The sequence below is a fragment of the Oreochromis aureus genome, unplaced genomic scaffold (assembly GCF_013358895.1).
Source record: "Oreochromis aureus strain Israel breed Guangdong unplaced genomic scaffold, ZZ_aureus HiC_scaffold_101, whole genome shotgun sequence".
Lineage (NCBI taxonomy): Eukaryota > Metazoa > Chordata > Actinopteri > Cichliformes > Cichlidae > Oreochromis > Oreochromis aureus.
Genome location: NW_024108718.1, coordinates 12,060 through 38,711, shown reverse-complemented (window position 1 = coordinate 38,711; position 26,652 = coordinate 12,060). Strand labels below are relative to the sequence as shown.

Genomic DNA, 26,652 nt, shown 5'->3' with positions numbered 1-26,652 from the left:
TTTTGTCTGTTGTGTTTCCTGTGTTAGTGAATGTGAAAATGGAAAAAAGATGAATAGTGTGCTCATATTACTCCTCTGCTGCCACGTTGCATCTCCAGGTAAGATCATATTTCAAAAAATATTTCTTCTCGTTTATAGGAAATTTAATTGCATGAAACTTGGTCTTTTTATCTTACACTGTCTTCTGCACCACTGACTGGAGTTTTATTATGACAGAAGCTGTATGTTAGTGCAATGGCAATAAAGGCATTCTGTTCTATTCTGGTGGTGAAAGGAAGATGTGTGCACCACTGAAATGTCACAGTCAGTCTCTGTAGGAGACATATTAATACTGTCAGTGAATGTACTTTTGCTTTAGATTTGGATTTTAGAATGTGGAATGATTTTCTGTATGTGCAGGTAATGTATGTTTGGAGCAGCAGGAATAAAGAGTTACAGAAGAGTTATTAGCAAAAATTAAATTCTACACAACACTAAGATTATTTCATCATTCAGTAGGTTCTCGGTGTCTTTTCACCCTTATACCTTTAAAGACAATGCTAAATCTGAAACAGATTCTAGTTCATATTTAGCCTTCTTAAATGATACAAAAAAGCATATAAAAGGGATCCCTCCTAATTCAAAGTCTTCCTAATTTTACAGTAAAACACTCCTTGAAATATTTCTTCACTGAAAGCCCAGGAGCTCAGAGCATCCCAGAGTTTGTAGCTGTTGCAATTGTTGATGACGTTCAGATAGGTGACTCCAACAGTGTAAGAGAAGCAACACCAAAGAAAGACTGGATTAAATTCTTTGAGGATCATCCGCAGCACCTGGAGTGGTATAGTTTACAATCTCATGACAGTCATCACTTCTTTAAGGCTACCATTGAGACTTTGAGGCAACGTTTGAACCAAACTGAAGGTACGGATTTGTTGAACTTTTTATTGCTGGAATGGTCTGCTTTAAATCATTTTTTAATTTTAATTTAAAAAAACTTTATTTTTGCATTTGAATTGTTTATTTGTGGCAGAGGTGCATTTTCAGGTATAAGCTGTGCTGACATCTTATTGGTTTATCACAGTTACAGTTACTGTCTGTCTTTTCAGGTGTTCATATTTTGCAAAGGATGAAGGGCTGTGAATGGGATGATGAGACTGGAGAGATTAATGGATATGATCAGTATGGTTATGATAGAGAAGATTTTCTAGTGTATGACCTAAAGACACTGACATGGATCGCTCCTAAACCACACGCTGTCCTCACCAAAATGAGATTTGATGCTCATGAACATCAATTTGAATCAAATAAAAACTTTTTAGTTTATCAGTGCCCTGACTTTTTAAAGGAGTATTTGCGATATGGGAAGAGGTTTCTGCAGACAGCAGGTAGAATTACATAATCTGATGACATGTAATAGAATATAAATTTCATGTGGGTTTCTTGCTTTAAAGTTAGAGTAAAATAAAATAAAATTAAGAATGTAACAACTGCCAATCTCTTTCCAGTCCTTCCTTCAGTGTCTCTCCTCCAGAAGACTCCCTCCTCTCCAGTCAGCTGCCACGCTACAGGTCTCTATCCTGACAGAGCTGAGATGTTCTGGAGGAAAGATGGAGAAGAGCTCCATGAAGGTGTAGATCCTGGAGAGATCCTCCTCAACAATGATGGGACCTTCCAGATGAGTGTTGATCTGAATGTTTCATCAGTCATGCCTGAAGACTGGCAGAGGTACGACTGTGTGTTTCAGCTCTCTGGTGTGAACGAGCACATTATCACCAAACTGGAAAAAACACTGATCAAGACCAACTGGGGTAAGACTGGAGAGTTTATAAAACTGCAGCTTGATATTATGCAGTTATTAACTAAACATGTCTTTTCTTCATCTCATGCTTGCTGGTACTGCTGATAGATAAACATGAGTTTATATAAGTGTAGTTTAAGTTTGGGTTAAAACATGATTTAGCCCAACTTGACCGACACGGAACACACAGTGAAGAATGAGGAATGACACGATGATGAGCAAGGGAAGATGCAGGCACTAAATACAGGAGATGAACAGGACCAAGAGGAAACAGCTAGGAGACACGGCTGATACTGATTACACAGATGAGACGGAGGAGCGCATAAAACTGAATACAGAAAACAGGAAACTCAATACACACACAAAGAGACTCAGATAACTGACTGAACAAGAACAGAGGGAGTACAGAACCAAAATCTAACTAGCAACATAATACATGACCAGAAAAAACAAGAACATAGGATAATATTAACAAACACAAACGGCATCAGACTCAGGACCATGACAACTTCAGCGTGCACAAGAAGAGCAACTAATGTCTGAGTAATCTGTATTGACTAAGTAGTAATGGTTTTGTGTCATTTATTGTTTCACTCATATCAGGTCGTTCCTCACTCATTCCTTGGTATCGGCACAGTTTTCTGTTAAATATTATAAAATGCTGCCATGTGTTGTTCAGCAGAGAAGCCCACTGACACTGTGACCTTCATCAGTGCTGCAGTGATTGTTCTAGCTGTCACCATCATCACAGCTGTGGCATTTGTAACTTACAAAATGAAGAAAGGTGAGAAATCTGAATGTGGGAAATATTGAGTTTAGTTTTTGAATTCATCTCAGACATCTTTCTCCCAGATCAGTTTGGATACTAACACAAGAATTTCAAAAATAAAATAAAAGTAATTGTATAAGGCTCAGAGCCACAGTGAGATGATTGCAGTCCCTGACAAAGATGATGTGAGAAGAAAATAGTCAAGAAAATCAAAAAGGAAATGGACACAAGATATCTGTGCAATTAACAAAAAATAAACAAATGACAACGGATATGTTTTATTTTGGTTTGTTTCAGCTAAATGTTCTACATCATTTTCATGATACATATTCTGATCACTTGAATGCCTCTGATCGCTCACTTTGATAGCTGGGAAGCTGGCAAACAACAATCACTACAAATCATCTCCTTCAAAAGGTGTTAATAGAATGTCAAATATAATGTCAGTATTATCTTTTAATTATATAGGTTTACTTATGGTAGAATGCTGCATGTAATCATTTGTGTTTAGAAGTATGTAGTTGATAGTATCCTGAAAGAATGTCTCATCCTAGGAAGCTTGTGTGGTTCCAGAGTGTTCTGGTTTTCACACCCACATCCTAGGAGCATGGGAGAGGTCGTACCTTCTTTTATTGTTTTATGATAGGATAAACGTATCTATATCTGTTTTACTCTAAGTGCATTTTGTTTAGATGAACTGCTGGACTTCCAGGCCAGCAGGTTTAGGAAGTCATTTTATGGGTTCACATACACACACCTAAACATCCACATTCCAATGTAAAGAACAAACACCCACTGATGTATAAATAAAGAACAGGGCAGTGGCACGGCGCGAGTCTCAGAGCCCGCACTTCTGTGCGAGTTCTGTGGCTGCCCTTGCTTGCAAGTAACTAACTGCAGTGTGTGTTTCTCCTCTCTGAATCTCAACTGAAGAAGTGTTTTAGAATAAATCTCCTGACAAAAGGATAAAATATTTGTAAACTGTGTATTTATTTATTTTTTATCTTCCAGCTCCTGACGATGGCTCTGAGCAGTCTGAGAGACTAAATCCACAAAGCTGACTGTCCTGCAAAGAGTTCTTCACTTCACTGTCTGTAGGACTTTCCTCCAGCTGCTGTTTTTTATTTCATAGTTCAAAGAAATGTGTTAAAAACACCATTAAATAAATAACACACAGGTAATGTTCACTGTGAACAGACTGCTATACTTGCTGTAAATTAGTGCATGGTCATATATTTGTATCTAGCTGCTGTGTGTACGTGTTTCACGCATTTTTGATTTTATTCTGCTTCAGTATGTAATCACTGTATCATTGCAGTGTTTTCACAAGTCTGCTAAACACCAAATGTTTCACCTTCATTGATAGTTAAGCATCTGATAAAGACAGTTTTTTAGACCTGAAGTGTGTGATTTCACTGAGACGTTGGCAGTCTACAAAGCATGTGGTATTTTCCAAATGACACCAAAACATCTGAAGGATGACGGCAACAGACTCTCATTTGGAAATGAAATGTTCTTAGTTTATTATTTTATTCTTCTGTGAAAATAACTAACCCGGGATTTCCTGCATTTGATTTGTGAGGTCACATGACCCTGATCTTTCACCACCTTTGGCTACGTCCTAATTCAAACAAGGAAAACTGTTGTTTTGACCCTACTATAACGTCCTTACTGTGTTCTGTCTCATGTATACAAACTGATTAAATAACTTGATGTTTGAACATTACTGATATCATGTAGAAAATATTTTTGTTTTAGCTCAGAAGGTAAAGTTTTATATGAGGAATCGTATAAATTACAACTGCTATAGGACATAATAATATTTTACTATCAGATGGAAATATCAGCAAGGATCGGATAATAAACTGCTTGAAGCTGCAAGTAAAAACAGCTTGACACTGTTCAGATTAGCAAAAAAGAGAAAACATGCAAAATATATCACTGATATAAGAGTTTGTTTCTACAGTTTCTGGGCTTCTGCCACAGCAGTTCTTGGTTCCAACCAAACATAAAGAATACCCTTAAGCTGCAGACCCTGAATTGGGACACAGCCCCTGAATTGGGACACAGCCATACATACATGTTTTGGTTTGTGCAACTGGTCCTTCCGGTTATTGTCTCCCCAGAAACATTTCCGTTGTGTTGGGTGTTCTTTTGCAGCATTTTTCTTTTTGCAGCATTTTTCTTTTTGCAGCATTTTTCTTTTTGCAAGTGTTTTTCTTTTTGCAGCATTTTTCTTTTTGCAGCATTTTTCTTTTTGCAAGTGTTTTCTGAAGTTGCAGTCCGTTTGGCCTCTCAGGGCCACCGTACTTTTGGATTTAGTCCTTGCATTGCAGGTATGGCGTTTGTTTATTTCAAACGTAAGAAAGTTGTGATGGGGGAAATTCAAATGGGGAAACACTATATTTAGTTTATTTTTTTTTAATTTGTGTTTTAATCCATACTGGGAAATTTAACATAGGTCCAAAGACCCACACTCTGAAATAAATCTAAGTCTCAGAGCTACAGTGAAGTGACTGTATTACAGTAGACTGAAGATTTTAAAGGAAATGATCATGTCTTCCACCTCCTAATATCTGCATGAGTAAAGAGCTGCAGGCTTCCATAGCTGTTAAAAAACAGGAACTTATCAATTCCTTACCTGTGACATACATTTTGGGAAAAGAGGGGAAATGGTTATGTGGATCAGTGTAGAGCAAATGCCGGCATTTAACATGCAAGTCACACGCATATTTTTTTGAGTGCCGTTGTTTATACTCCTTAAAAACATCACAGAAAACTAAAGCTTGTTTTTATGGTGTCATGTGACCTATAACTTGTAGAGCTGTCTGGTAACAAGACAAGAGTATAACAACGATTGTCCCTGGGTTTCTGTTAAGAGTTTTCACTTCTCTGTTTTCTTGTGGTATGTACTGTCCTTTGACTGTCCACAGTCTGTATCCTCAATGAAAAAAGAGAAAGAAAAAAGAAAATCATCAGATTCTTCCAGTAGTTGGTGACAATTTACTTGTCAATGTTGTGTTATTGTTGCATTTCCCAAATCCTTAAAATTAATCCCTGATTGTTCACATTAAATTCTCAGTCCGTTCTTCTTCTGGGTCACTCAGAGTACATATGTGCAAACCTTCATCTAATAATTGATGTCATATTTTAATCAGACTCAATAAGATCAATGATTGCAAGGTATAAAATAAATAAATAATAAAATAATTAAAAAATAATGATGTGTTGCTTAAGTGAATTTCTCAATGAGCTGTATGATTTGATGTAGCTGCAAATATTTTCTGGCACAACTTCACCTGCTTCCAAGGTGCATGGAGAGGATGAAAGGATTCACAAAGCAGGAACTCCAGCAATGCTTGAAGGGAAATGAACAACTTTAATACAACTTATGTCTGAAAATAACCCCCATGCATGTGTTATTTTCAGACATGTTCCCCCCCTCCTCATCAGTCTGGTATTTGCTTGCGCGTGACTTAGCCAATTAACCAATACCTACCTATTATATGTCAGCTGACCTATCTATGAAGTTTTGATTGGTTAATTTGAATTTTGTTCTGTTTCCTGTCTTGTATTTAAGCAATTTTTTTTTACAATGTTTTACTATGACCCTGATGAAGGCCACAAGCCGAAAGGCTATGGTCAATTATTAAAGTAGTTAATCTCCCTTCAAGTGTTGCTGGAGTTCCTGCTTTGTGATTTGATGTAGCTGTAATTGCATTTAAAACTGGCTGATATTCTTCATGAAATACAAAAATGTGTCACTTTAAGCATTTAATATATTTTATGTTCTTCTGTTTTGAATACAATAAAATGATAAAATCATTGATAAATAATAGACCTTTATCAGGTTTAAGACAGCATTTTTTTAAGTCTTGCATCTACTGGGCTATTATTATTTTAGATAAGTCAAAATCAAGTAAAGTACATGCAAAGTATTAAAGTTGATTAAAAAACTTACTTTCGATACTTTAACATAAAGTTTTCATTTTTAATAAAGCACAAGTGTTTTGTAAGCGGAGTTGTGGGCGGCTCTTGACCGCAGTCTCCAGGATAGGATGTGATGTTTCACATGCACTTTGATATCATAAATCAACGCTACCTCTGTCACGTAAATGAAACCCTGGGCTAAATTAGAACAATAGCCCACTGCTTTGGTCCTATATGTATAATCCAAATAAAGTTACGATGGGAAGGTTATTATTGTTGCTTTTCTTCTGCCACTTTTCATCATCAGGTAAGATTACGTCCTACATTCTTCATATTTTCTCAAGGGTTTGACAGTCGCCAATAGTTTTCATTGTAATGCCCGGTTGGTCCTCGGTAGCAACTCTGGCAGTCGCTACACTGGGAACTTTGGTTGTGCAAACATGTTTAAGATCACTATTTCACATTCATATGTTGATTAAAAAAAATGCTGTCATATCCTCTGAATATTATACAAGACGTTTTCAGCAGGAAACTGGGACCGCCAGACTTTAAATACATGGTTTTTACTTTCTTTGTAATTAATAATATATCAATTTAAAAAAATTTGGGTCCCATTTTTCCCTAGGGTAACACGAGGGTTAAAGACTAAACACTAAGCTGTTTACACTTATACATAAAAATCCTGTCTTATTGGTTGCATGGTGAACAATTAGAAGAACTGCTTTGTTGCCCTTACTCCCACCATTATAAACCCAGGGAGAGTTACTTTAGGCTCCACCAACAATACAGTAACTGAGTAGTTTGAGATGTTGCTGAGAAAACAGTTTTTTTTCTCTGTCTTTCTGTTGTTTATTTCTCATTAGTTCTAATTGATCAAGATAGAGCAAAAACAATTCCTAAATATATACTTTCTCTTGATTGGAAGCCAAAAAAGTGCATTCAGGTTTCATTGGAGACAAAACAACATTAGCATATTATCTGTGATATCAGTTAAACTTTTGTTTTGAAAAGGATTTAAAAAAATACAAATTACTTAAAGGGTTAATTACAAAACATATGAATCCTTAAATATAATGCTGAGAGTAGTTAAAGAAAGTCGTCTATATAACAGCAAAGCCATCTAATTCAAAGTCTCATCATTGTTACAGTGAAGCACTCCTTGCAGTATTTCTTCACTCAAACAACTGGAGTCCAGAGCATCCCTGAGTTTGTGGCTGTTGCCCTTGTTGATGGAGTTCAGGGAGGTTACTATGATAGCAGCACAAGAAGAGCAGAACCCAAAACAGAATGGATTAAAAAGCTCATGAAGGAGGATCCTCAGCACCTGCAGTGGTACGCTGATCAATCTTTGCACACCAATGAGGTTTTCAAACATTACATTTGGAGTTTAAGGCAACGTTTCAACCAAACTGGAGGTATGGATTTGTCTCACCTGTTACTGCTGAAACTTTTTGTATTTATCCTAATTTGGTTTAAAATAGAAAACAAAGTTTTTTTTTTAAATTAGATTGCAACGTATGATAATGAGATCTGCTACTTTACTTAGAAAAATGAAAAACAGTGAAAGATGCAGAGAAAAAAAATGTGAACCTTCCACAGTGACCCCAAGTTAGACTGATTTTGGGGCCAGTAACTGTTTGATCCTCTATTTTTGTGTCTGTAATGCTGACATCTTACTGCTTTCATGCAGTTTTTCTGGCTATGTCTTTTTACAGGTGTTCATATTTTGCAGAGTATGAATGGCTGTGAATGGGATGATGAGACTGGAGAGGTTAATGGGTTCATTCAGTACGGTTATGATGGAGAAGATTTTATAGCATTGGACCTGCAGAAACTGACATGGATCACTGCAAAACCACAGGCTGTCATCATCAAACTCAGATGGGATACTGAAAAAACTCGATTAGAACACAATAAAGAACTTTTCATCCATAAATGCCCTGAGCTTTTAAAGAAGTATTTGCAGTATGGGAGGAGCTTTTTGCAGACAGCAGGTAGAATTACAGAATCTGATGTAGAAAAAAATAGAAAATTTATGTTGCAATTTAAAGACAATGTAGCAACTTCCTATCTCTTTTCAGTCCTACCTTCAGTGTCTCTCCTCCAGAAGTCGTCCTCCTTTCCAGTCAGCTGCCACGCTACAGGTTTCTACCCTGATGGAGCCGTGATGTTCTGGAGGAAAGATGGAGAGGAGATCCATGAAGGTGTGCATCACACAGAGAGCCTCCCCAACAATGATGGGACCTTCCAGTTGAGTGTTGATTTGAAACTGTCAGTCACACCTGAAGACTGGCAGGGGTATGACTGTGTGTTTCAGCTCTCTGGCGTGAACGAGGACATCGTCACCAAACCGGACAAAGCAGCGATCAGCACCAACTGGGGTAAGACTGGATCCTGCAACGGTTATGAATCATATTTACAGAGTAGTTATTTATTTCAAAAAGGTGACTACTCTGTCACAGCATTCTGATTACAAGGAGAACTGCCAACTCTTGAGCCACAATCATAAGAATCAGTTTATATATTTTTCCATAGCATTACATTTGAATTTAACAATTCAATCTTTCAAATAACACATATTTGTGAAATTATGATACATTTGTGAATATACATATGTACAGACAAATACATTTAAAAAACAAGATTATTATGTTTTATTATATTTACAGTGATATTATGTTAATTTACATTTGAAATGTGAAATCACAGTCTATTCATGTAAATTTAATGATATTCTAGAAAAACAACAAAACTGTAAAATACACAGTAAAATACTTTAATATTAGGACTTTTTCTTACAGTGTGGATAAGCTGACCTGTGCCACATTTACATTCACCAATCCAATCAAACAATACTTTTAGCAGCTGATCAATAACTAATTAATACCAAATCAGTAAGATGCTTCACTGAAAAGGGAACATAAATGACAGAGAACTGAAGTAAGTAAAACGTAATGAAATACTATATGTAGTGTTTTTTAGCATAAGTTTGCACAAGACGAATGTCTAATGTTGGCGTATTAACTGAGTGTTAATTGATTTGTGTTGCCTCTTATTTCAATCAGAGATGTCAGCTGCATCTACTATCAGGTCCTTATTGAATCATTCCTCACTTGTTCTTTAGTAATCTCATTCATGTGTCCTCTGTATGATAAAGTGTCTCCATGTTTTGTTCAACAGAGAAGCCCACTGACATCAGAGCGACAGTGGTTGTTCTAGCGATCGTCCTCATTGCAGCTGTTGCAGTTGGGGCAGCTGTGGTGTTTTTCACTTACAAAAGAAAGAAAGGTGAGAGATCTGTTGGGGAAATGTTGATTTTAATTTTTGAATTTGTGTTTTAATCAATACTGACACATTTCACATTAAACTGAAACACTCAGTCTGAAATAAGTCTCAGAGCCAAAGTGAAATTATTATATTACAGTTGACTGATGATGTGAGAAGCATCAGTGTAATAGATAATTACAGAGCAGCTGATCTTCATAGCTGCGCAGAACACGAACATTTAAACTGACTACCTGTGAACTACATTTGAGGAAAAGAGTTTGCTCATGTGGAACAGCGTAGAACATATTACTGCTCGCATTTAGAACATAAATCACACTTATAATCTTATCAATACGCTCTAAAAACATTAAGCATCACAGGAACACTTGTTTTTATTGTGTTGTGTTATTGTATTTTATGCTGTTGTGTTCATGGCTGCTTGATGAATGTGACTTCCCTATTCATATTTCTGCTTGCCTGACTCTTTGTTGCATGTTTATCTAGAAATCAACATTCACTGTACATTATAGACAATTTTAGTTTGATCTTTTTGTTCTTACAGCTCCTGCCAACGCCTCTGAACAGTCTGAGAGACTAAATCTACAAACATGACCACCATGTTTATGTATTGCCCCCCTTTATTAAATCTTTTGCATAATAACTAGGGATGGGTACCCTAGTTATTACCGGTATCCGGTGCCATAAAGGCACTGATTCTGACATTAACGGTAGTAACCAGACCGAAAAGCAGCACACATTTCGGTGCTTTCTTTCGGTGCCCCCCCCCCCCCCGAGATGTCATACACTTTGAATTCTAGCCAATCATTTTACCTTTGCAAGCGTAGTAGGCGGGGCTAGGTACGTACGTTCTTTTAGAGCAGAGCTACAGATTAAAAATGCCCAAGGCGAAGCGGTCAAAAGTCTGTCTGTACTTCACAGCAAAAAAAAAAAAAAAACTAATTTGAAAAACTACTTTGTGAAAATCTGGGAATCTGTAATTGATAACAATATAACACACTGCTTAGTCACCAGTGAATAAGAGTAAAACAGAAGCTACAGCTGTATGTTTTGGTGAATTTGACCACATGTCCACTCTCACCTGTTTCTTTTTGTTCTTTTTGCTCTCTCTCTCTTTGCCTTCTGTCAAAAAGTTAAATGTTACAGTGAATAAAAGACATAAACTGATTCATATAAGTTTATAGCAATATTCCAACTAACAGGTAAGATCAGTTTGCCTTGCTGCGACCTGGATCTGGAACTGTAAACAAACACTGAAGCCCAATTCCACCAGAATAGGAATGCACATTTTAACAAACTAAAATAATAATGCACATCAGCTCCTTCCCTGGCAAAAGTATTGACAGAATTTAATATAATTACTTTGAACTGTGAAGCATGCTTTGTTGTCTGAAAAATTTATAATAACGCACACATTAAGAGTTTGGATAGGAAGGCAGTTTGGTAATACACACTGTTTTTTCTATTTATCAACCAAGAAGTTCAAGCTGTCACACTATGACAGCAACATAAGAAAGTAGCCCAAAACACTTTTTGTTCTAATTTACTGTAGATGTTACAAACAAGGACGATCAAGGTTGCAAGCAATTGCAAAAGCATCAGAGATGCCCCACATATGACCAAAAGGATAAGCCACTGACCAAACAAAGCACACACACAATAAAGACTGAGAGGTACACAGATCCATGACAAGCATCTCCATGCTGTTGTTCATTATTCTTCACTGACCAAAGGAAAACATGAAACATTTTTTTAAAACTGGATTTTCACCAGCCAACAGAGATGCTGGTTGCCAGGGAAGGTAGGCCTGGCTTCCTGGCCTGGTGAATTGAGTGGAGAATAATTAAATGTCATATTAAATACTTAATACTGAAATGTACACTTAACTGTACCTTTAACTGTGCAGGACTAACACTGTAACTTCCACTAGGATACCACTAGACCTGAACCTCTGTCAACACGCTCTTTAAGCTGCTGGCTCCTTTCTACTGAGCACTTCCAGGAACCTATCTGAGCCATAAAAGTTTCCTTTTTTCTTGCTATAAGTTCTTCAGCAGGGAAAGGGACAGCTAAAGATTTTCTTGTTATGTCCCACCAAAAATAAAATAAAAATGAATTTATAAGTGGTACAACAGTAAAGACTACCACACAGATTATAAATTGAAAAATTATGTGCCTACAGTTGAGTAATATGCACTCTAATTTATGTAATCAGATAATATATTAATAACCTACTAGAGCAAACTTAAAAAGTGTGTAATCATTACCTCTTATTGTCCTCCTATTATCCAATTACATAAATTTCACTGTAATATTACTCAACTATAACCATTGTTGCTATCATGATATTTCTTGGATATTAAGTGGTTATTATTAGGGTAACTAAGTGGTAACAACTTAGAAATGACCATATTATTACATTCTTGTTTCCGCCTTGTTACCTAACTATTACCACTTTGTAATAGAAACATCACTGTCTCCACAGCCAAAGTAGTTTGCTTTGGGCTAAGTGACTTACAAATCCAAGAAAACAAGTAAAACTAAAAACTATTAAAAGAAAAGAAAAAAAAGATATTTGAGATGTTTTGATTTTTGTCCTGCTATTTTTTTTTAGAAATTGCAAAGCTGAAAGACTGCTTTGTTTAATAATGTATATTCTCAGTTATAATTCACTCTTATGTGTAAAAAACAATATCTTAAATGACGCTCTATTTCTGTTTCTTTAGAGATTAACCAGTACTGATGTGTATTGGGGTTAAGTGAAAGAAAATGTCACAGGTTTCTAAGTTTTAGCAACAAGAGACACATTACTGATACAATGAAATACACTGAATCATGTAGCAGTCCCTTTGTCATGATTTTTTCCACTGGAAAAACTTGTTGGAAAATGACTCAAAAATGTCATGAAAAGGTGGTTACTGTAATTGTGCTTACTGTGTGTAAGATAGGAAAAAATATTGCTCTTTACATTTCAAGTGAGTATAAAAAACTAATCATGTCTTTCACTTTGACATTTTTTTTCCTTTTCCCGTTTTAAGAAACATGCAAGATTTTGACATTTTATCTTGATCAGTCATTCTCAAACTCTAGCGATACATGGTCTCCTTCTAGTGGTACGCAGGAAGTCTTCATTATCTTTTTAAGATTAAATAACATAACATTTATACACATTTAATATTAATATATATTATTTAAAATATAATAAATTATTATGCTGTGATCTTCTCAGTATTGAATGCATGAAATTTTGACATCTCAGATGACATCTTATAACAGAGTACACGATGCTGAAAGACAAATGTAATGTTTTTTTCTGAGGCAGGCGAAGTCAGTGTTTCACTTCTGCGCTGTAGCCAAAGCCAGTCTCCCAAAAGCTGGTAAGTCAAACACAACTGTGTCTACCATTAGTTAAAGAGTTAACACGCAGGGAGAAGGCTGCCAAACATTTGAACTTTGTGCCACTTTCCAACGACACAGTGTCACTGCTAATACGATCCATGATGTTAAAAACTCATTGATCCGATGCCTGTCGCTCGGTCAGGCCTCTTCCGGGGCAAAGGGGCCCTCGGGCCTCCGGCCTCGGGCCTGCAACTCGGTTCACTCTGGCACAGCTGGCTGCCGGCAGAGCCGGCGGGCACGCCCGGTGCAGCCCCTCTGGCTTCTGCTCCGTGGCTACTGGGTGACCCCTCATCTGGGGATCTCCTCAGCCCTTCCCAGGAAGGTGGCACGGATGCCCCTCCGGTGGTACTCCTTGGGCTCTCGCACTCTGGGTCCTCTGGATGTCTGGAGCCTGGATCTCCTCCATGCCTGCTTCATGCCCTGGGGACGGGGCTATGGGCCTCCACACCCTAGCAGACCGTTACATGGGGAAACCTTTTGTATACAAGCGCATTGATCCACACAGGTGTGCACACGGGTGTTCACTGTTCGTGAGACATAAACTACACCTTTCTTAGCTGCTACTTCAAAGCACATTGTGCGCTGTCTGTCCTGCGTGCTGCACAACAACTTTCAATATTTAGTATTTACTGCTGTTCACACTCAGCTAGATTAACGTGATGGTGTTGTGTTTAGTATGTTGCTTTGTTTTTTGTTTGGTTTTTTTTGCTTGTCTTCTCTTCTTTTTCTCTCAACAGGTGATCCAGGAGATTTTTTTTTTTCTTTCTCTTTGTCTTTGTAAGTGCCCTTTCTCACTGTCCCTTTTCCTTCTGTTTTTCTTTTCCTTCCTCTCTTTCTTTCTCCCTTTCCTATCCCCCAGTCATGTCTGTCCCATCTGTAACAACTGAAAATAAAATAAATAATAACAACAAAGTTTGATCAAATGGAGCAATACGGCAATGCCATGATGATCCATTTGGCAAAATAAATCCATTTGGTATCCTTGTTGGTCTTCAGACAACAATTCTGACGGCTTAAGAATCAAATGGGACAGACAAAAAAAAAACAAAAAACAAAAAAAACTCATTGATCACATTAAAAGTAGTTGCTATTTTTCTATTCAGCTGCATCATGCTAATAGCTAGCAGCTCAATGTCCTTATCACAGAAAATCTCTTTGATATTTAGGTGTACAGAGTTGTATTATCATTCATAAACACAGCCAGACCCGCTTGTCTATTCTTCCCGCTATCCTTGTTGTGTCAGCCTGAAGTAGATAAAAACTGTCCATGTTTATGTGTTTGTCCAGAGTTACTATGGTAGCCACGTCTCACACAGGATAATTAAGCTGCTCTCTCTTCAAGCCCCCTGATGCTGGGTAAGGGACACCAAGTCGTCAACATTTTGGCAAAGGATCTCACGTTCGCCATGATGGACGGGATGATGGGTCTCTACCTTCTCCTCTGGTTTGGGTGCCTGATGTTGTTGTGGTTGCCTTATCTGTTTCTCCTCAGCTTGCTGGGAAAATCAGGCGGCTCGGTGGGAGGCAGCACCAGAGAGCTCTTCAGCCTTTTTAATTCAAGGTGCTCCAAAGGCTTGGGGAGCAGGGATGCCACCTCAACCTAAGTAGGGCGATGTATGTACTGGGATGTCTTTTGTGTCTCAGCTGCAGGGGAGAGGTGGAGTAGCTAGTTCAGTGTGTGGTGTCAGGGCTGATCCACACAGCTGAACTCCATCATCTAATTATTATTTTTTTCTGACGAAAATCAGAAAGATGTTTAATTGAGGCTCCTCTTCTATCAGTCCATCAGCAGGCAGAAGCAGCTGTGTGCTCAATTCCTCTTTTAGAGTCTGAAGACTTAAATGGGCTGAAATTGTGGTCATAAATATTTTGTACTTGTAAATCACGATTTGTATGTGTAAAAGAATTTGTGTCTGTGTACTGCACTAGATGCTCTACCTGCATCTAGTGCAGGTAGAGCTGCTGCAAAATCCCACAGAGCTCAGCAGCCAACGCAACAAATTCTGGATCCTTGGCTTTTGGTTAGTAGGAAGGACCTTTATGCTGCGCACTGTGACTCACAGCAGTGGTCCCGGGTCAACCCTGACTTTGTGTTAAACTAATCCTAAAGTACTAATGGTATTTCTAACCACTGATATACCACAACTTTATCCTTTCAACAGCTACTGAAAGTTAGGGGACCTAGCTTCTATCGGATATTTAAATAGAGATCCTCCAGCTTCAAACTGTATTACCCTTCAAGGACCTGCAGTTCAAAAAAGCGCCCCGCCGACAGCTAAACCCACCTGTTCTCTGATTGGATAGTTAAATTTGTGATTGACATGACATTGACCAATCAGATGAAAGGAAGAAAAACAGGGTCAAAATTCATTCTTGTAACTTGAAACTTGGGTGCAGAGTTTCACACGTATTTTTTGGCTCAGTCCACACAAATCTTTTTTACACACACACAAATTCGTTTTACGCATACAAATCGTGACAAGAACATCTAAGTACTCTCATGTGACACCGTTGCTTATACAGCTGCACTGGCTCCCCGTTGAATTCAGAGTCCATTTTAAGATACTGGTTCTGACATTTAAAGCTCTTCAAGGATAAGCACCAGCCTATATCAGTGAACTTTTACAGCCCTATGTCCCTAGTAGGTCCCTGAGGTCTTGTGATCAGGGCCTACTTGTTATTCAGCATACTAGGCTGAAAACCAAGCGTGATAGAGCTTTTGCCACTGTGGCCGCCAGACTGTGGAACTCTCTTCCTCAGAACTTAAGATCTGCAGACTCATTGATTACTTTTAAAAACAGCTAAAACACATCTTTTAGAATTGCATTTTGTTAACTTTGGACTGCTTCTGTTTTATACCTTAGAAGCACTTTGTGATATTTTATCTAGAAATGTGCTATATAAATAAAATTTTACTTACTTACTTACAAGTACAAAATATTTATGACCACAATTTGAGCCCATAGACTTGCAACTGCTTCAGGAAACAAGATTGACACAATGAGAACATTTAGCTGCTGATTTACTTGCTTCATTGGCCCAACTTCCTGCAGGCTATATCAGATATACTTCAGCAGTGTTTCTGGAATTGTTAATCTACTCTAACTTTTATTCTTTGTATTTCATTTGCTTTTTTTCTCCTTTAACTATTGCAAACAGAATATACAACAGGATTCATTCCCACTATTGTTGAAGAAACATTTTCCTTCTGCGTTGTAAATATATATCAGGATTTGTTTGTACATATCATTTCTATTAATATTTTAAAAAGCGACTTTTATTCTTACCTGTGTTTAGTCCGTGTTATACCCGGTCTCTTCAGTTGTCATGGTTACTAACCTGCTAATGCTTGGAAGTCTTCTCATGAGAGCAGGAAGGGGACAGCAGTTGAAATGCCTTCTATTAGATTATAGAGTGAAATTGCTTTAACCCTTGGATGCACAACCTACCAATACCTACACTCTTCCACGAGTGGGGTCAAAAATGACCCCAAATAGAAACAATGCGTTTTGCTATAAACTCAGTTGTTATTCTTCAAAATCTTTAAAACAATGAGTTGTAATATTTTCATATTTGAGTTATTCCTTATAAAACATGTTTGTGACATGAGGCCCTTTGCATTTTTATTTATTTTTTCATTAATTTTAAGAAATTGCAGTTTTGTATCCTTGTATCACTTTTGTATGCTTGCTCTGCATTTACTGCAGAAGCTGGGTCTTCCCTCTGAAAGGCACAAGTTGTTCATCCACTGTAACACAATCACTGAGGATGAATTTCTGCCTGCAGTTGACCAGGAACAGGCCCCATATGTAGCGGAAAGCTGCCATGTGGTTTGTTTTCAGTTGGTAGGCTCTGGTCCTCTTGTCATCAAAGTGCAAGAAATGGTGAATATGTTCAAATCTTTCAATTGACATAGTGGCCTTGTAAAATGGGTTATGCAGAGGACTCCCAAAAAACACACCGACTGGTACATCGCAGTTCTTCTCACTTCCTGCAAGAATGGTCAATCAAATGAAGGCTTGGAGCTTATGTTTGATTAAAAATTTTTCACTCTTTCCCCTGTCTATGGCTTCTCTTCGTGCCTCCATGTTTGTGCATGTCAGCACCTCCTCTATTATATTATCAGACATGAACATCTTCCATGCATCTATTGGGGAAACAGTACTAAACCCAGGTGCAAGCCCTGGCCGACTAATTTACAATATTGTGGCTAGAGCAATAAGAGGGGCTCATTCTGTTAGACTCAATATTCATTTCCTCTTCAGAGGACTCCTCTGTATCTGATTGGCCTTGTTCAGTGTGGGGGACAATAGTCTGGGTCATCTATATCTTAGATGTTTGATTCTGAGTCAGTGCCTCCGATGGGCTCTTCATCTCATCCGTCCTGGATCATTTGTAGGGCCACAGGGATCCTAGCTGGCCTCATAGCAGCCATGTTAAATTAAAAATTATATTATTTAAAAAAAAAATCAAAAACAAAATCAGAAAGGACAATGTTTGAAATGCACAGGAAACTACAAACAGGGCTGCACATAAATGGTCCGCAGGTGCACATTCGCTGTCAAAATAAAAGACGCATACCAGATAAGAAGTTGGGATGCGCATTTGCGTACATAAGATGTTCTGGAGGAGGACAGACATTTGTTCAGAACTCTTAAAGATGTCGAAGAAGCAAGCTCCGTAAGCAATTACTTTGGTGTTCCTCCACCGCAAAAGAAGCGTGTATTCTCTGAATTTCAGGGAATACTTTTATTTTGACAGCGAATGCACACCTGCGAACCACTTATGTGCAGCCCTGACTATAAATCATGTTACTGTGTAAAAAATTAATTCTTGATCCATCAGAAGTGTAAGTGGGACAGTCAGAGTTGCTAAGAATGAACCATACGTTCTCACTCCCAACTCGTCAAACGTGTGACGCATGGTCTGGCTCCCTCTGCTTCACTTATCGCCGCGCAGGGTACACCCCTCGCATCGACAATTTACGTGCAGGGTCCTCCACATTAACATTATTGATACTCGCTGACTTTTAATAGTCATTCTATAAATGCTGTCCGTTTAAATGGTCTTACCTGTAACACTGCTGTATCCACCGGATTCCAGCCAGAGTGGATTCTGGAGTCTTCCCACGCTCCTGTTGGTGATCCTCCATCTGGATGGATGATAACAACCTTCTGAACAATCTAGCAGGTGGAGATGGCCCAAAACTATGGGACTGATTTCTGCTGATAACGCCTGATGGACTGACAACATCCGAAGTGGGTGAATAAAGTCACCGTGTCGCTAGCTGTGCCATTACCCAGCATACACCTCTCCCTCCATAAATGCAATAAACGATACAAAAGTAATGGCCTATAATTAATTTATCTGCTGTATCTGCTGTTTCTCAGGTAGTTTTTTACATTATATAATATACTGTGTTCAGTACACGTCACTACAATGTGATTTCAGAAATATATAAATACATGAACAACAGGCTCTTGCGCGGAAATCTCTTTTCGTCAATAAGCAACGTTTAGGGAGCTCTATTCAATAGGTGGACCCTGCACGTCAATTCTCGACGCGATAAGTGAAGCAGTAGGAGCCTGACCATGCGTCACACATTTGGGAGCCTACTGTCATGGCGGAAAGGGGCGTGGCCCACCTCCAGTGACATCACGCTCCAAAGCCCTATTGCCTCACTGCGAGGAGTAAAGGCTGCTTGGCACACAGGGAGGGGTGGGTGGCCAGGAACTCTCTGGCTGGCTGGAGCCTGATAACCAGCTCGCAAAATAAAACAAAATAAAAACTTACCAACAAACACACACACACACACACACACACAAAACCCCAACGGACGTTATGATATAGACTAGTAATTTGCACTGATTTCTAAATTCTATCAAACACATATACACAAAAAGTGAGCTTGAGGGCCCTGGTGCACACAGATAACTATAAACATGACCAGTAACAGGGTCCGGAGAACTATGAATCATGACGTGTAGCTAAAGTTACAGGGATGTTAACAGATGGCACAACACAAACTGAATGAAACACAGAGAATACCCACAAGGATGATTAGGGGAAGTGGAAACACATGAGGGAGAACAGCTGACACTACATGAACCTAATGACAGGACAGGGGAAGTGATATTAAATACAATGAACAAGTAACACTAGACTCTTTGTTTACTGGTGGTGGTCAGAGGGCCCGGTGGCGCCAGTGTCCGGCAGCCTCGCCTCTGTCAGTGCGCCCCAGGGTGGCTGTGGCTACAATGTAGCTTGCCATCACCAGTGTGTGAATGTGTGCGTGAATGGGTGAATGACTGGATTAGAGATGGACCGATCCGATATTACGTATCGGTATCGGTCCGATACTGACCTAAATTACTGGATCGGATATCGGCGAAAAATAAAAATGTAATCCGATCCATTAAATATCAAAAAGCATCTCACAAAACTTGCAACACGGCGTAACTCGGCTCATAACCGTAGCATTTGCAGCAGTATGCCTCAACCAGCATTTCATCTCCAAGGAAGTTATCCCAGAGAGAAGTAAAGCAAGTGTGTAAGTTCATCTCTGAATGTTCGTAAAAAGCGTTCCCATGTTAAGCAACAACCGATATATGGAGCGACTGCCTCTCTCTCCCCTCACCTTCCTGCCGCTACTTCAATCGTGAAACTGCTTAACGATCAGCTGATCGGCTTTTCTGTTGCGAGTCCCTCTCTCTTTGTTTTTTGGCCCACTTTGCACCAGAAAGAGGAAACCAGCGGCTGAACAACAGCAGCACGTTTAAGCTTGATAAGCTGTTGTTAGAATTTATTTAATATTACTTTCTACACCAGGATCCTTTTCTACGTAGCTGACGGCTGGTAACTGTGCAGGGGCGGATCTAGCAAAGTGCAGCCAGGGGGCCGATAGGGCGTGAACAGGAAAAGGGGCACAAAGACATACTTTTCTTTCTTATTCTCATTTAAAATATATGTAGCTTTTAATAAATAATTATCTGAATCTTACACCCAAAGTTTTAATCTGATGTAAAATGTATAGAAGTCCATTACTGTATATAGTAACTGTTAAGTCTAATATACCCTAGTAAGCTATAGTACTTTTCCTTTGGGAAAGTACCATTTGTGAATTCTGCAATTCTGTTGAAGAAAGATGTTGAATCTATTTAATTATTCTTGAAAAATAATTTATTTCTGTGCATTTTTTCCACCCTGCATCAAATTTAAGTTGATTACATCGATTAAGCATCATGAGGTGGAGGGTGGTGGTTCCCTATTTTTTTTTTTTTTTGCTGGGAGTTGGCAACCCTATTAGTTAGGTTGCTTAATATTTCTGCTAAGTACTCTTTAAAATACCAGAATAGGGAGGATGGAGTAGGTTTAAGTTAGGTTTTAAGTTAGGTAAGGTTTATTAAATTGATCAGTGTTGCTGAACTATGAAATATTTTGTGTGCAGTGTATTTTTACACACAGGTATAACAGAATAGCTTTAGTGTTGTTGTTTATTTAAACTTGAGTATGAACTTATACAAAATGCAGCAAGATATTAAAAAAAACAGTTTTATTGATTAAAAACACAATATCAGTTCATATCGGTATCGGCAGAGATCCAAATTTATGATATCGGTATCGGTATCGGACATAAAAAAGTGGTATCGTGCCATCTCTAGACTGGATATGTAAAGCGCTTTGGGGTCCTTAGGGACCAGAAAGGCGCTATAAATACAGGCCATTTACCATTTACCATTCTTTCAAAGTAAAACAGGAAACATGGAGATAAGACATGACACAAACTTGACAACATAACCACACAGACAATGACACATGACATAGGCGCACGAACCAGGGAGATGACAAAAGGAATTAAGAAACAAAAGCCTAAACAGCAACCTGGAAACTGTTACATTAAAACTTTCACGGTCCTGGTTCTGTGACCCGGTGTTTTCTGTTCTGTATTGTTAATATTTTAATTTCTTGATGTATCTTTGTTTATTCTTACTTTTTGGTTACGTTTGGTCCAGGGCTCCAAGGTCGCTGGGAAATTTGAAATGGTCCAAAACACACTCCAGTGTCCCAGCAAAGTCCAACTCCTTTCCTCTGACGCTCCTCTTACTTACTGGCTCGTTCAATATTACAGGGATGGGTCCAGGGAAGATCTACACACACACACACTCCAGTTTTTCCTCACCAGGCCGGGTGTACCCAGCTGTGCAATCAGCAAGGTGTTATACAATAAAATATCCAACACAACCAAACAGTTTACAACATTGAGGGTTACTACATGCGTATTACACCAAAAACATAACAGTTTGTATCTGCTTGAACAAAGAAAGAATATTTTACTACATATAATAGCACTAATTGCACCTGAATATGCTGCTAGGTACGAACGGCCAGGAAGAAAAATCAGTTTCTGACTCCAGCTTGTCCTGTGAAAAAAACTGTCACATGGCTCAAACAGTGTCTCCTCCACACAGTCCTCATTTAGAAAGTGCTTAACAAACCCAAACATTACAGCTGACAGCTGGATTTTCCCATTTGAGTGCAGCTAGCCACAAAGCAAACAGTCAATTACTGCTAAAGAGAGAAAGTGAAAGTGGACAGTATATCCTTGGTTTGTAAGCATAAAAAATCATTGTTGCAGCACAAATGTGATCCACTTAAACTGATTTTTAGTTTAGTTTTAGTTTTATTTTCTTCTGAGTTATTAATTCTGTCACTAATTAGCTAACATAAACTAGTGTAAGTCTATTAGCAGCAACCAACTAACCAACCACGTGACGTCATGTTCAGTACTGACAGAAGATGACGCTAAACATGTTTTTAAAACTTTAAGCACTTATTTTGTAAATCCACCTCCACACACAGAGTTACATCTATGTCAGTTTTTGAGAGCAGGGCTCCATGGTGTAAATTACCCTTTATATGTGGAGCGTTTTACATCTCTTTTAAGGTATTTGGCTGTGAGACTGATGGCCCATCACAGCAGAATGTAATCAAACCTCTGACAAGAAATTAAATGGTAGATGAACTGGTTCTTACATAGCACTACTCTATCTGAGCACTCAAGGCGTTTTATACAACTAATTCAATCACACCCAATCACACAAGCACTTTTTTCTAATGGCTGCAATCACAGCATTGTAAGATGGCGAAAGATGTACCCTTAGGCCCCCTCCTCGATTCAGAGGTGCTCTTTCCCTTTTCACGTAAATGGCCTCCTTGACTCCGCGCTCAAACCAGCGTTCTTCCCTGTCCAGCCCATTGTTCCTTCAGTGGGCTGGTTTCAGTCATTATGCAAATGTACTGTTTATAAGATTGGGGAAACCTGCAGTCAGCTGAGACTGAAGAAGTCACTTGGATGAGTGAAAAAACGTTTCTCCCACAAAACGCTACGTCCAGATGAACAGATTCAACTTTTGGAAATTTACTTTCCTGGATGATTGAGAATGCATGAAGATGTTAAGTGCTTACTGTCTAACATTCATATTCTGATGGATGCATTGGAGAGCAACATGAGGTTATTATCTTGTCCAAGGATATTTGGCATGCAGACTGGTGGAGCCTCGGATCGAACGTCAACCTTCCAGTTAGTAGCTGACCACCTGAGCTACCCCAAATTAAGGCAGGATCCCCCGGAGTCTGCAAGGAAGGATAAAAGATGAGCGGTGCGATTTAAACTATGCTTAGTGAAGACTGGTTGGCTTGAAGAAGATGGGCATAAAAATGATTTTACTACAATTTTGATGTTGGCCTTACGTTTTACAGCGTGGGAAAGTGAAAGTGATGTAGGAAAGTAGGCAGATGAGTTAAGCGCTTTGACTGCTCAAGGAAAAGGAGTGGAAAAGCGCTATATAAGAATCTGTCGATTTCCCGTACAGATCGTTCTTACTGAACATAGACATAAGCTTCAGTTTGTTTGTTTTTTTATTGTTAAAGGCTATCCCTGGTTTTTATCAGGACATGTATGTAGCTCTGAAATGTCATGGTCTGCAAGAGCAGACAGTCTTACTTGGCTGCAGATGGGGATTTTAGAATGTACTGTGATCATCTGGTTTCCTGGCCATGCTTGTTTGGAGGCCTGTTTCATCTAAGGAGTAACAAGAGTCACTTTTGGATGACTTGAAATGTGATTTAAAATAGCAATGTCAGCATTTTACTACTTGGTGGCTCCCCAATGTTTTTTTTATTAAAACTGCTGCCAGTTCTTTCTTTTTTTTTTCAAGATAATGCTGAACCTGAAATAAGTTAATATTTAATCTTCTTAAATGATGAAAGAACATATATAAAACCATTGTCACTTAATTCAATGTCCCATCAATTTTACAGCAAAACATTCGTTGAAGTATTTACTCACTGAAACCCCTGGAGCCCAGAGCATCCCTGAGTTTGTGTGTGTTGGATTTATTGATGACGTTCAGTTTGGTAGCTGGAATAGCAGAGGAGGAGAGAAAGTCGAGAAAGACTGGATTAAATTCTTCGAGGATGAGCCTCAGCTCCGGCAGGATTATATTTCAACGTGTTCAACTACACATTACTACTTCAAGGAAACTATTAGGACTTTGAAGCAACATTTAAATCAAAATGAAGGTATGGATTTAATTTGCTTGTTACAGCTGAAATGTCTATTATTATTGTTTGTTTTAAAATAGCAAACACATCACCAACCACTAAGATACTTGGATCAGGTAAAACAATCATTTAGAGTACATATCAGTGTTATGTTCAGCTTAATTTATTTTACCCACCACACTGCTAAACTAAGAAAAAGAATCCAGAGGGGAAAAACGTTTTAAAATATTAGCCTTTCACACTTCTCCTGTAATAGTGGGTGGATAATTTGTATTTTTGTGTCTGCAGATATGATTGCTGCTGTTTTTCTTTTTCAGGTGTTCATGTTTTGCAAAGGGTAAGTGGCTGTGAATGGGATAATGAGACTGGAGAGGTTAACGGATACAATCAGTATGGTTATGATGGAGAAGACTTTATAGCATTTGACCTGCAGACAGCGACATGGATAACTTCAAATCGACAGGCTGAGACCACCAAACTGAAATGGAATACAGAACGTGCCCGATTAGAGTATAATAAGAACTTTGTGATTTATTTATGCCCTGAGTTTTTAAAGAGGCATTTGAACTATGGGAGGAGCTTTCTGGAGGAAGAAAGTATGTAATAGGAAAGAAACGTCATATGGCTTTCCTTTTATCTAAGGTAGTTTACAACTCAGAAGTTAACATCTGTCTGTTTTTCCTTTCTCTCTACAGTTCTTCCTTCAGTGTCTCTCCTCCAGAAGACTCTCTCCTCTCCAGTCAGCTGCCACGCTACAGGTTTCTATCCTCACAGAGCGGTGATATTCTGGAGGAAAGATGGAGAAGAGCTTCATGAAAGCGTGGATCCTGGACAGATCCTCCCCAACGATGATGGGACCTTCCAGATGAGTGTTGATCTGAATGTTTCATCAGTCACACGTGAAGACTGGAGCAGATATGAGTGTATGTTTCAGCTCTCTGGTGGTGAGGAAAACATCATCACCAGCCTGAAAGAAACAGTGATCAGAACCAACTGGGTTGAAAGCAACACAAAGGGTGAGAGAAAATCATTCGATTCATTTTGTTTTGGTTCAACTGTGGATTCTTGATATTGTGGTGTTTGAATGTTTTATTCTTTTTTTGGTTGGGCTTCAAGCAGAATCTAAATAAATTTCAAATTTCAACAGTCAGGGAACATAATACACAGAGCTCCTCTCAAGTTGTTAAAAGTCAGCCAAATAATTTTAATGTGTCCGCTCTGCTTAACTGAAATATGTCATGGTATATGAGTCTGAGAAATTATGCATTATTTACTTCCCCCCACCATTATGGGATTTATGCAGAACTATGAGAATGCTACAGGGTGAATAGATGTACTTCTACTCTAACCTTCCATTCTATACACATTTTATCTGGTTTGTTTGTTTTGACTGAGCAGAGAGGTCCTCACACATGATGATTATTCCTGCTGTGGTTGTTTCTGTTGTTTTCGTCATCATGGGATTTTGTGTTTGCAAAAATATGAGAGGTGAGATATTCAGATGAGCTGAGCTTATACTCTGATACAAACTGCAAAACAGAATTTCTCTGGCATGCTGAAATATTTCTTCCCTTTCTATTTCCAGAAAGAAAAAGTGAACAAAGTAAGTAAACTATTTTTCTTATTTACTCTGTATTAATGGTGTTGCATATAAAAGCAACTCCAACAGCAGTGTGAGTAACAGTGTGTTTTGGACTTTACAGCTTCGGGCGACACCTCTGAACTCCTAGAGAGTCTGAATCCAGAGACCCCGTGAACAAACACAGCACCATATAGACAAAAATACACACTTACACCTACACAAGTAACAAGCAGAGAAGAATGTTGATCAGTTCATTATTTTTTATTGATAACAGTTCTTTAATTTCTGTTATTTCTCTTCAGTATTCACTTGTTTTCCAAAAAGTTAAACATGTTCTACATGTATTCTGCTCATACCTGTCAAATAGGAACCTGGTGCACTGCTATCAGCAAGATCGTTCAAAATACAGTATATCTCACCAGTGGTATGCAGATGACACACGGTTATAGATTTTTCCTTCATCAATTTTAATTATTGGTCTCAAAATTAAAAGTAAGCTTAGTTTGTTGTCAAAGTAAATGTTACTTTGTTTCATTGAGAAAAAGACATCTTTATCATTTCTGTCTGTCACTGATTTACATTCATTCACCTTTTTCTCACTTTGACTGCTGTAAATCACTTTATGCTGGCTTTACTCAGACACTTACAGAGTGCAGCTTCTACCTGAAAATTGCAAAGCAGTAAATATGTTACTGCAGGAGCTGTTGAACTACAATGGCTACAAGTTAACGTGTGTATAGATTTTTTTTTATCATTGTTATTATTTTTAAAGCATCCTGTGGTTATTTTAAGGTATCTGCTTGCTGACCAGAAGCGATGGACCATTTACCAACAGCACTCCCAAACTGATGAAACTAAATCAAATCAGACTGACTCCATCAATATTGTTTCATAAATCTCTTTTTTATTTTTAATCTGTTTTTTGTTTGTTTTGCTTTTTAGTTTGTTGGAATTCTTTTTTGTTTGTTTGTACTGTAAATATTTACTAATAAACAATGCTGAGGTTATAAAAAGACGGAAAAAATTCCCCTTATTATTTTTCGAGGTCTTTATAGACAGTATCCATTCCACTACCAGCTACTGCTAAGTCATAACCAACAACTTTGTATATGTTGCCATTAATTTTTGGACTCGTTATAATTTGGACTCGGTGGTGACCTTTAAAAATCAGCTAAAGACATTTTTATTTCAAAAGGCACTTTGTGACATATGTCTGTGAAAAGTGCTATATAAATAAACCTTTATTTACTTATTTCTTTTCCTGCTACTTGGGTCATATAAGTCTTTGGTCTTAACGGAAAATGTTTTTCTTTAAGCCTTAAAATCTTAATGAATTTAACCCAT

At 38.2% G+C, this 26,652-nt stretch overlaps 3 protein-coding genes across 4 annotated transcripts; all 3 read left to right on the top strand.

Annotated features, from left to right (window-relative positions):
* On the top strand, nt 1-4,275 carry LOC116312623 (major histocompatibility complex class I-related gene protein-like). Of its 2 annotated transcripts, XM_039607589.1 has the most exons (7): nt 1-98; nt 643-903; nt 1,089-1,367; nt 1,488-1,790; nt 2,460-2,564; nt 3,104-3,165; nt 3,561-4,275. In XM_039607589.1, the coding sequence occupies exons 1-7, from the start codon at nt 50-52 to the stop codon at nt 3,594-3,596; spliced, it is 1,095 nt and encodes a 364-aa protein (XP_039463523.1). In that variant the 5' UTR covers nt 1-49; the 3' UTR covers nt 3,597-4,275. The 2 variants fall into 2 exon arrangements, with proteins under 2 accessions (XP_039463523.1, XP_039463524.1); XM_039607590.1 differs by lacking the exon at nt 3,104-3,165.
* A 612-nt stretch (nt 4,276-4,887) lies between these two features.
* LOC116329861 (class I histocompatibility antigen, F10 alpha chain-like) lies at nt 4,888-10,358 on the top strand. Its single transcript, XM_039607594.1, has 6 exons — nt 4,888-4,909; nt 7,628-7,894; nt 8,195-8,473; nt 8,561-8,860; nt 9,660-9,767; nt 10,309-10,358. The coding sequence occupies exons 1-6, from the start codon at nt 4,888-4,890 to the stop codon at nt 10,356-10,358; spliced, it is 1,026 nt and encodes a 341-aa protein (XP_039463528.1).
* Nucleotides 10,359-10,413: 55 nt separating this feature from the next.
* LOC116334929 (major histocompatibility complex class I-related gene protein-like) lies at nt 10,414-25,482 on the top strand. Its single transcript, XM_039607600.1, has 6 exons — nt 10,414-10,435; nt 23,484-23,744; nt 24,044-24,322; nt 24,422-24,742; nt 25,125-25,214; nt 25,430-25,482. Exons 1-6 carry the CDS (start codon nt 10,414-10,416, stop codon nt 25,480-25,482), a joined length of 1,026 nt encoding a protein of 341 aa, XP_039463534.1.
* Nucleotides 25,483-26,652: the final 1,170 nt, after the last annotated feature.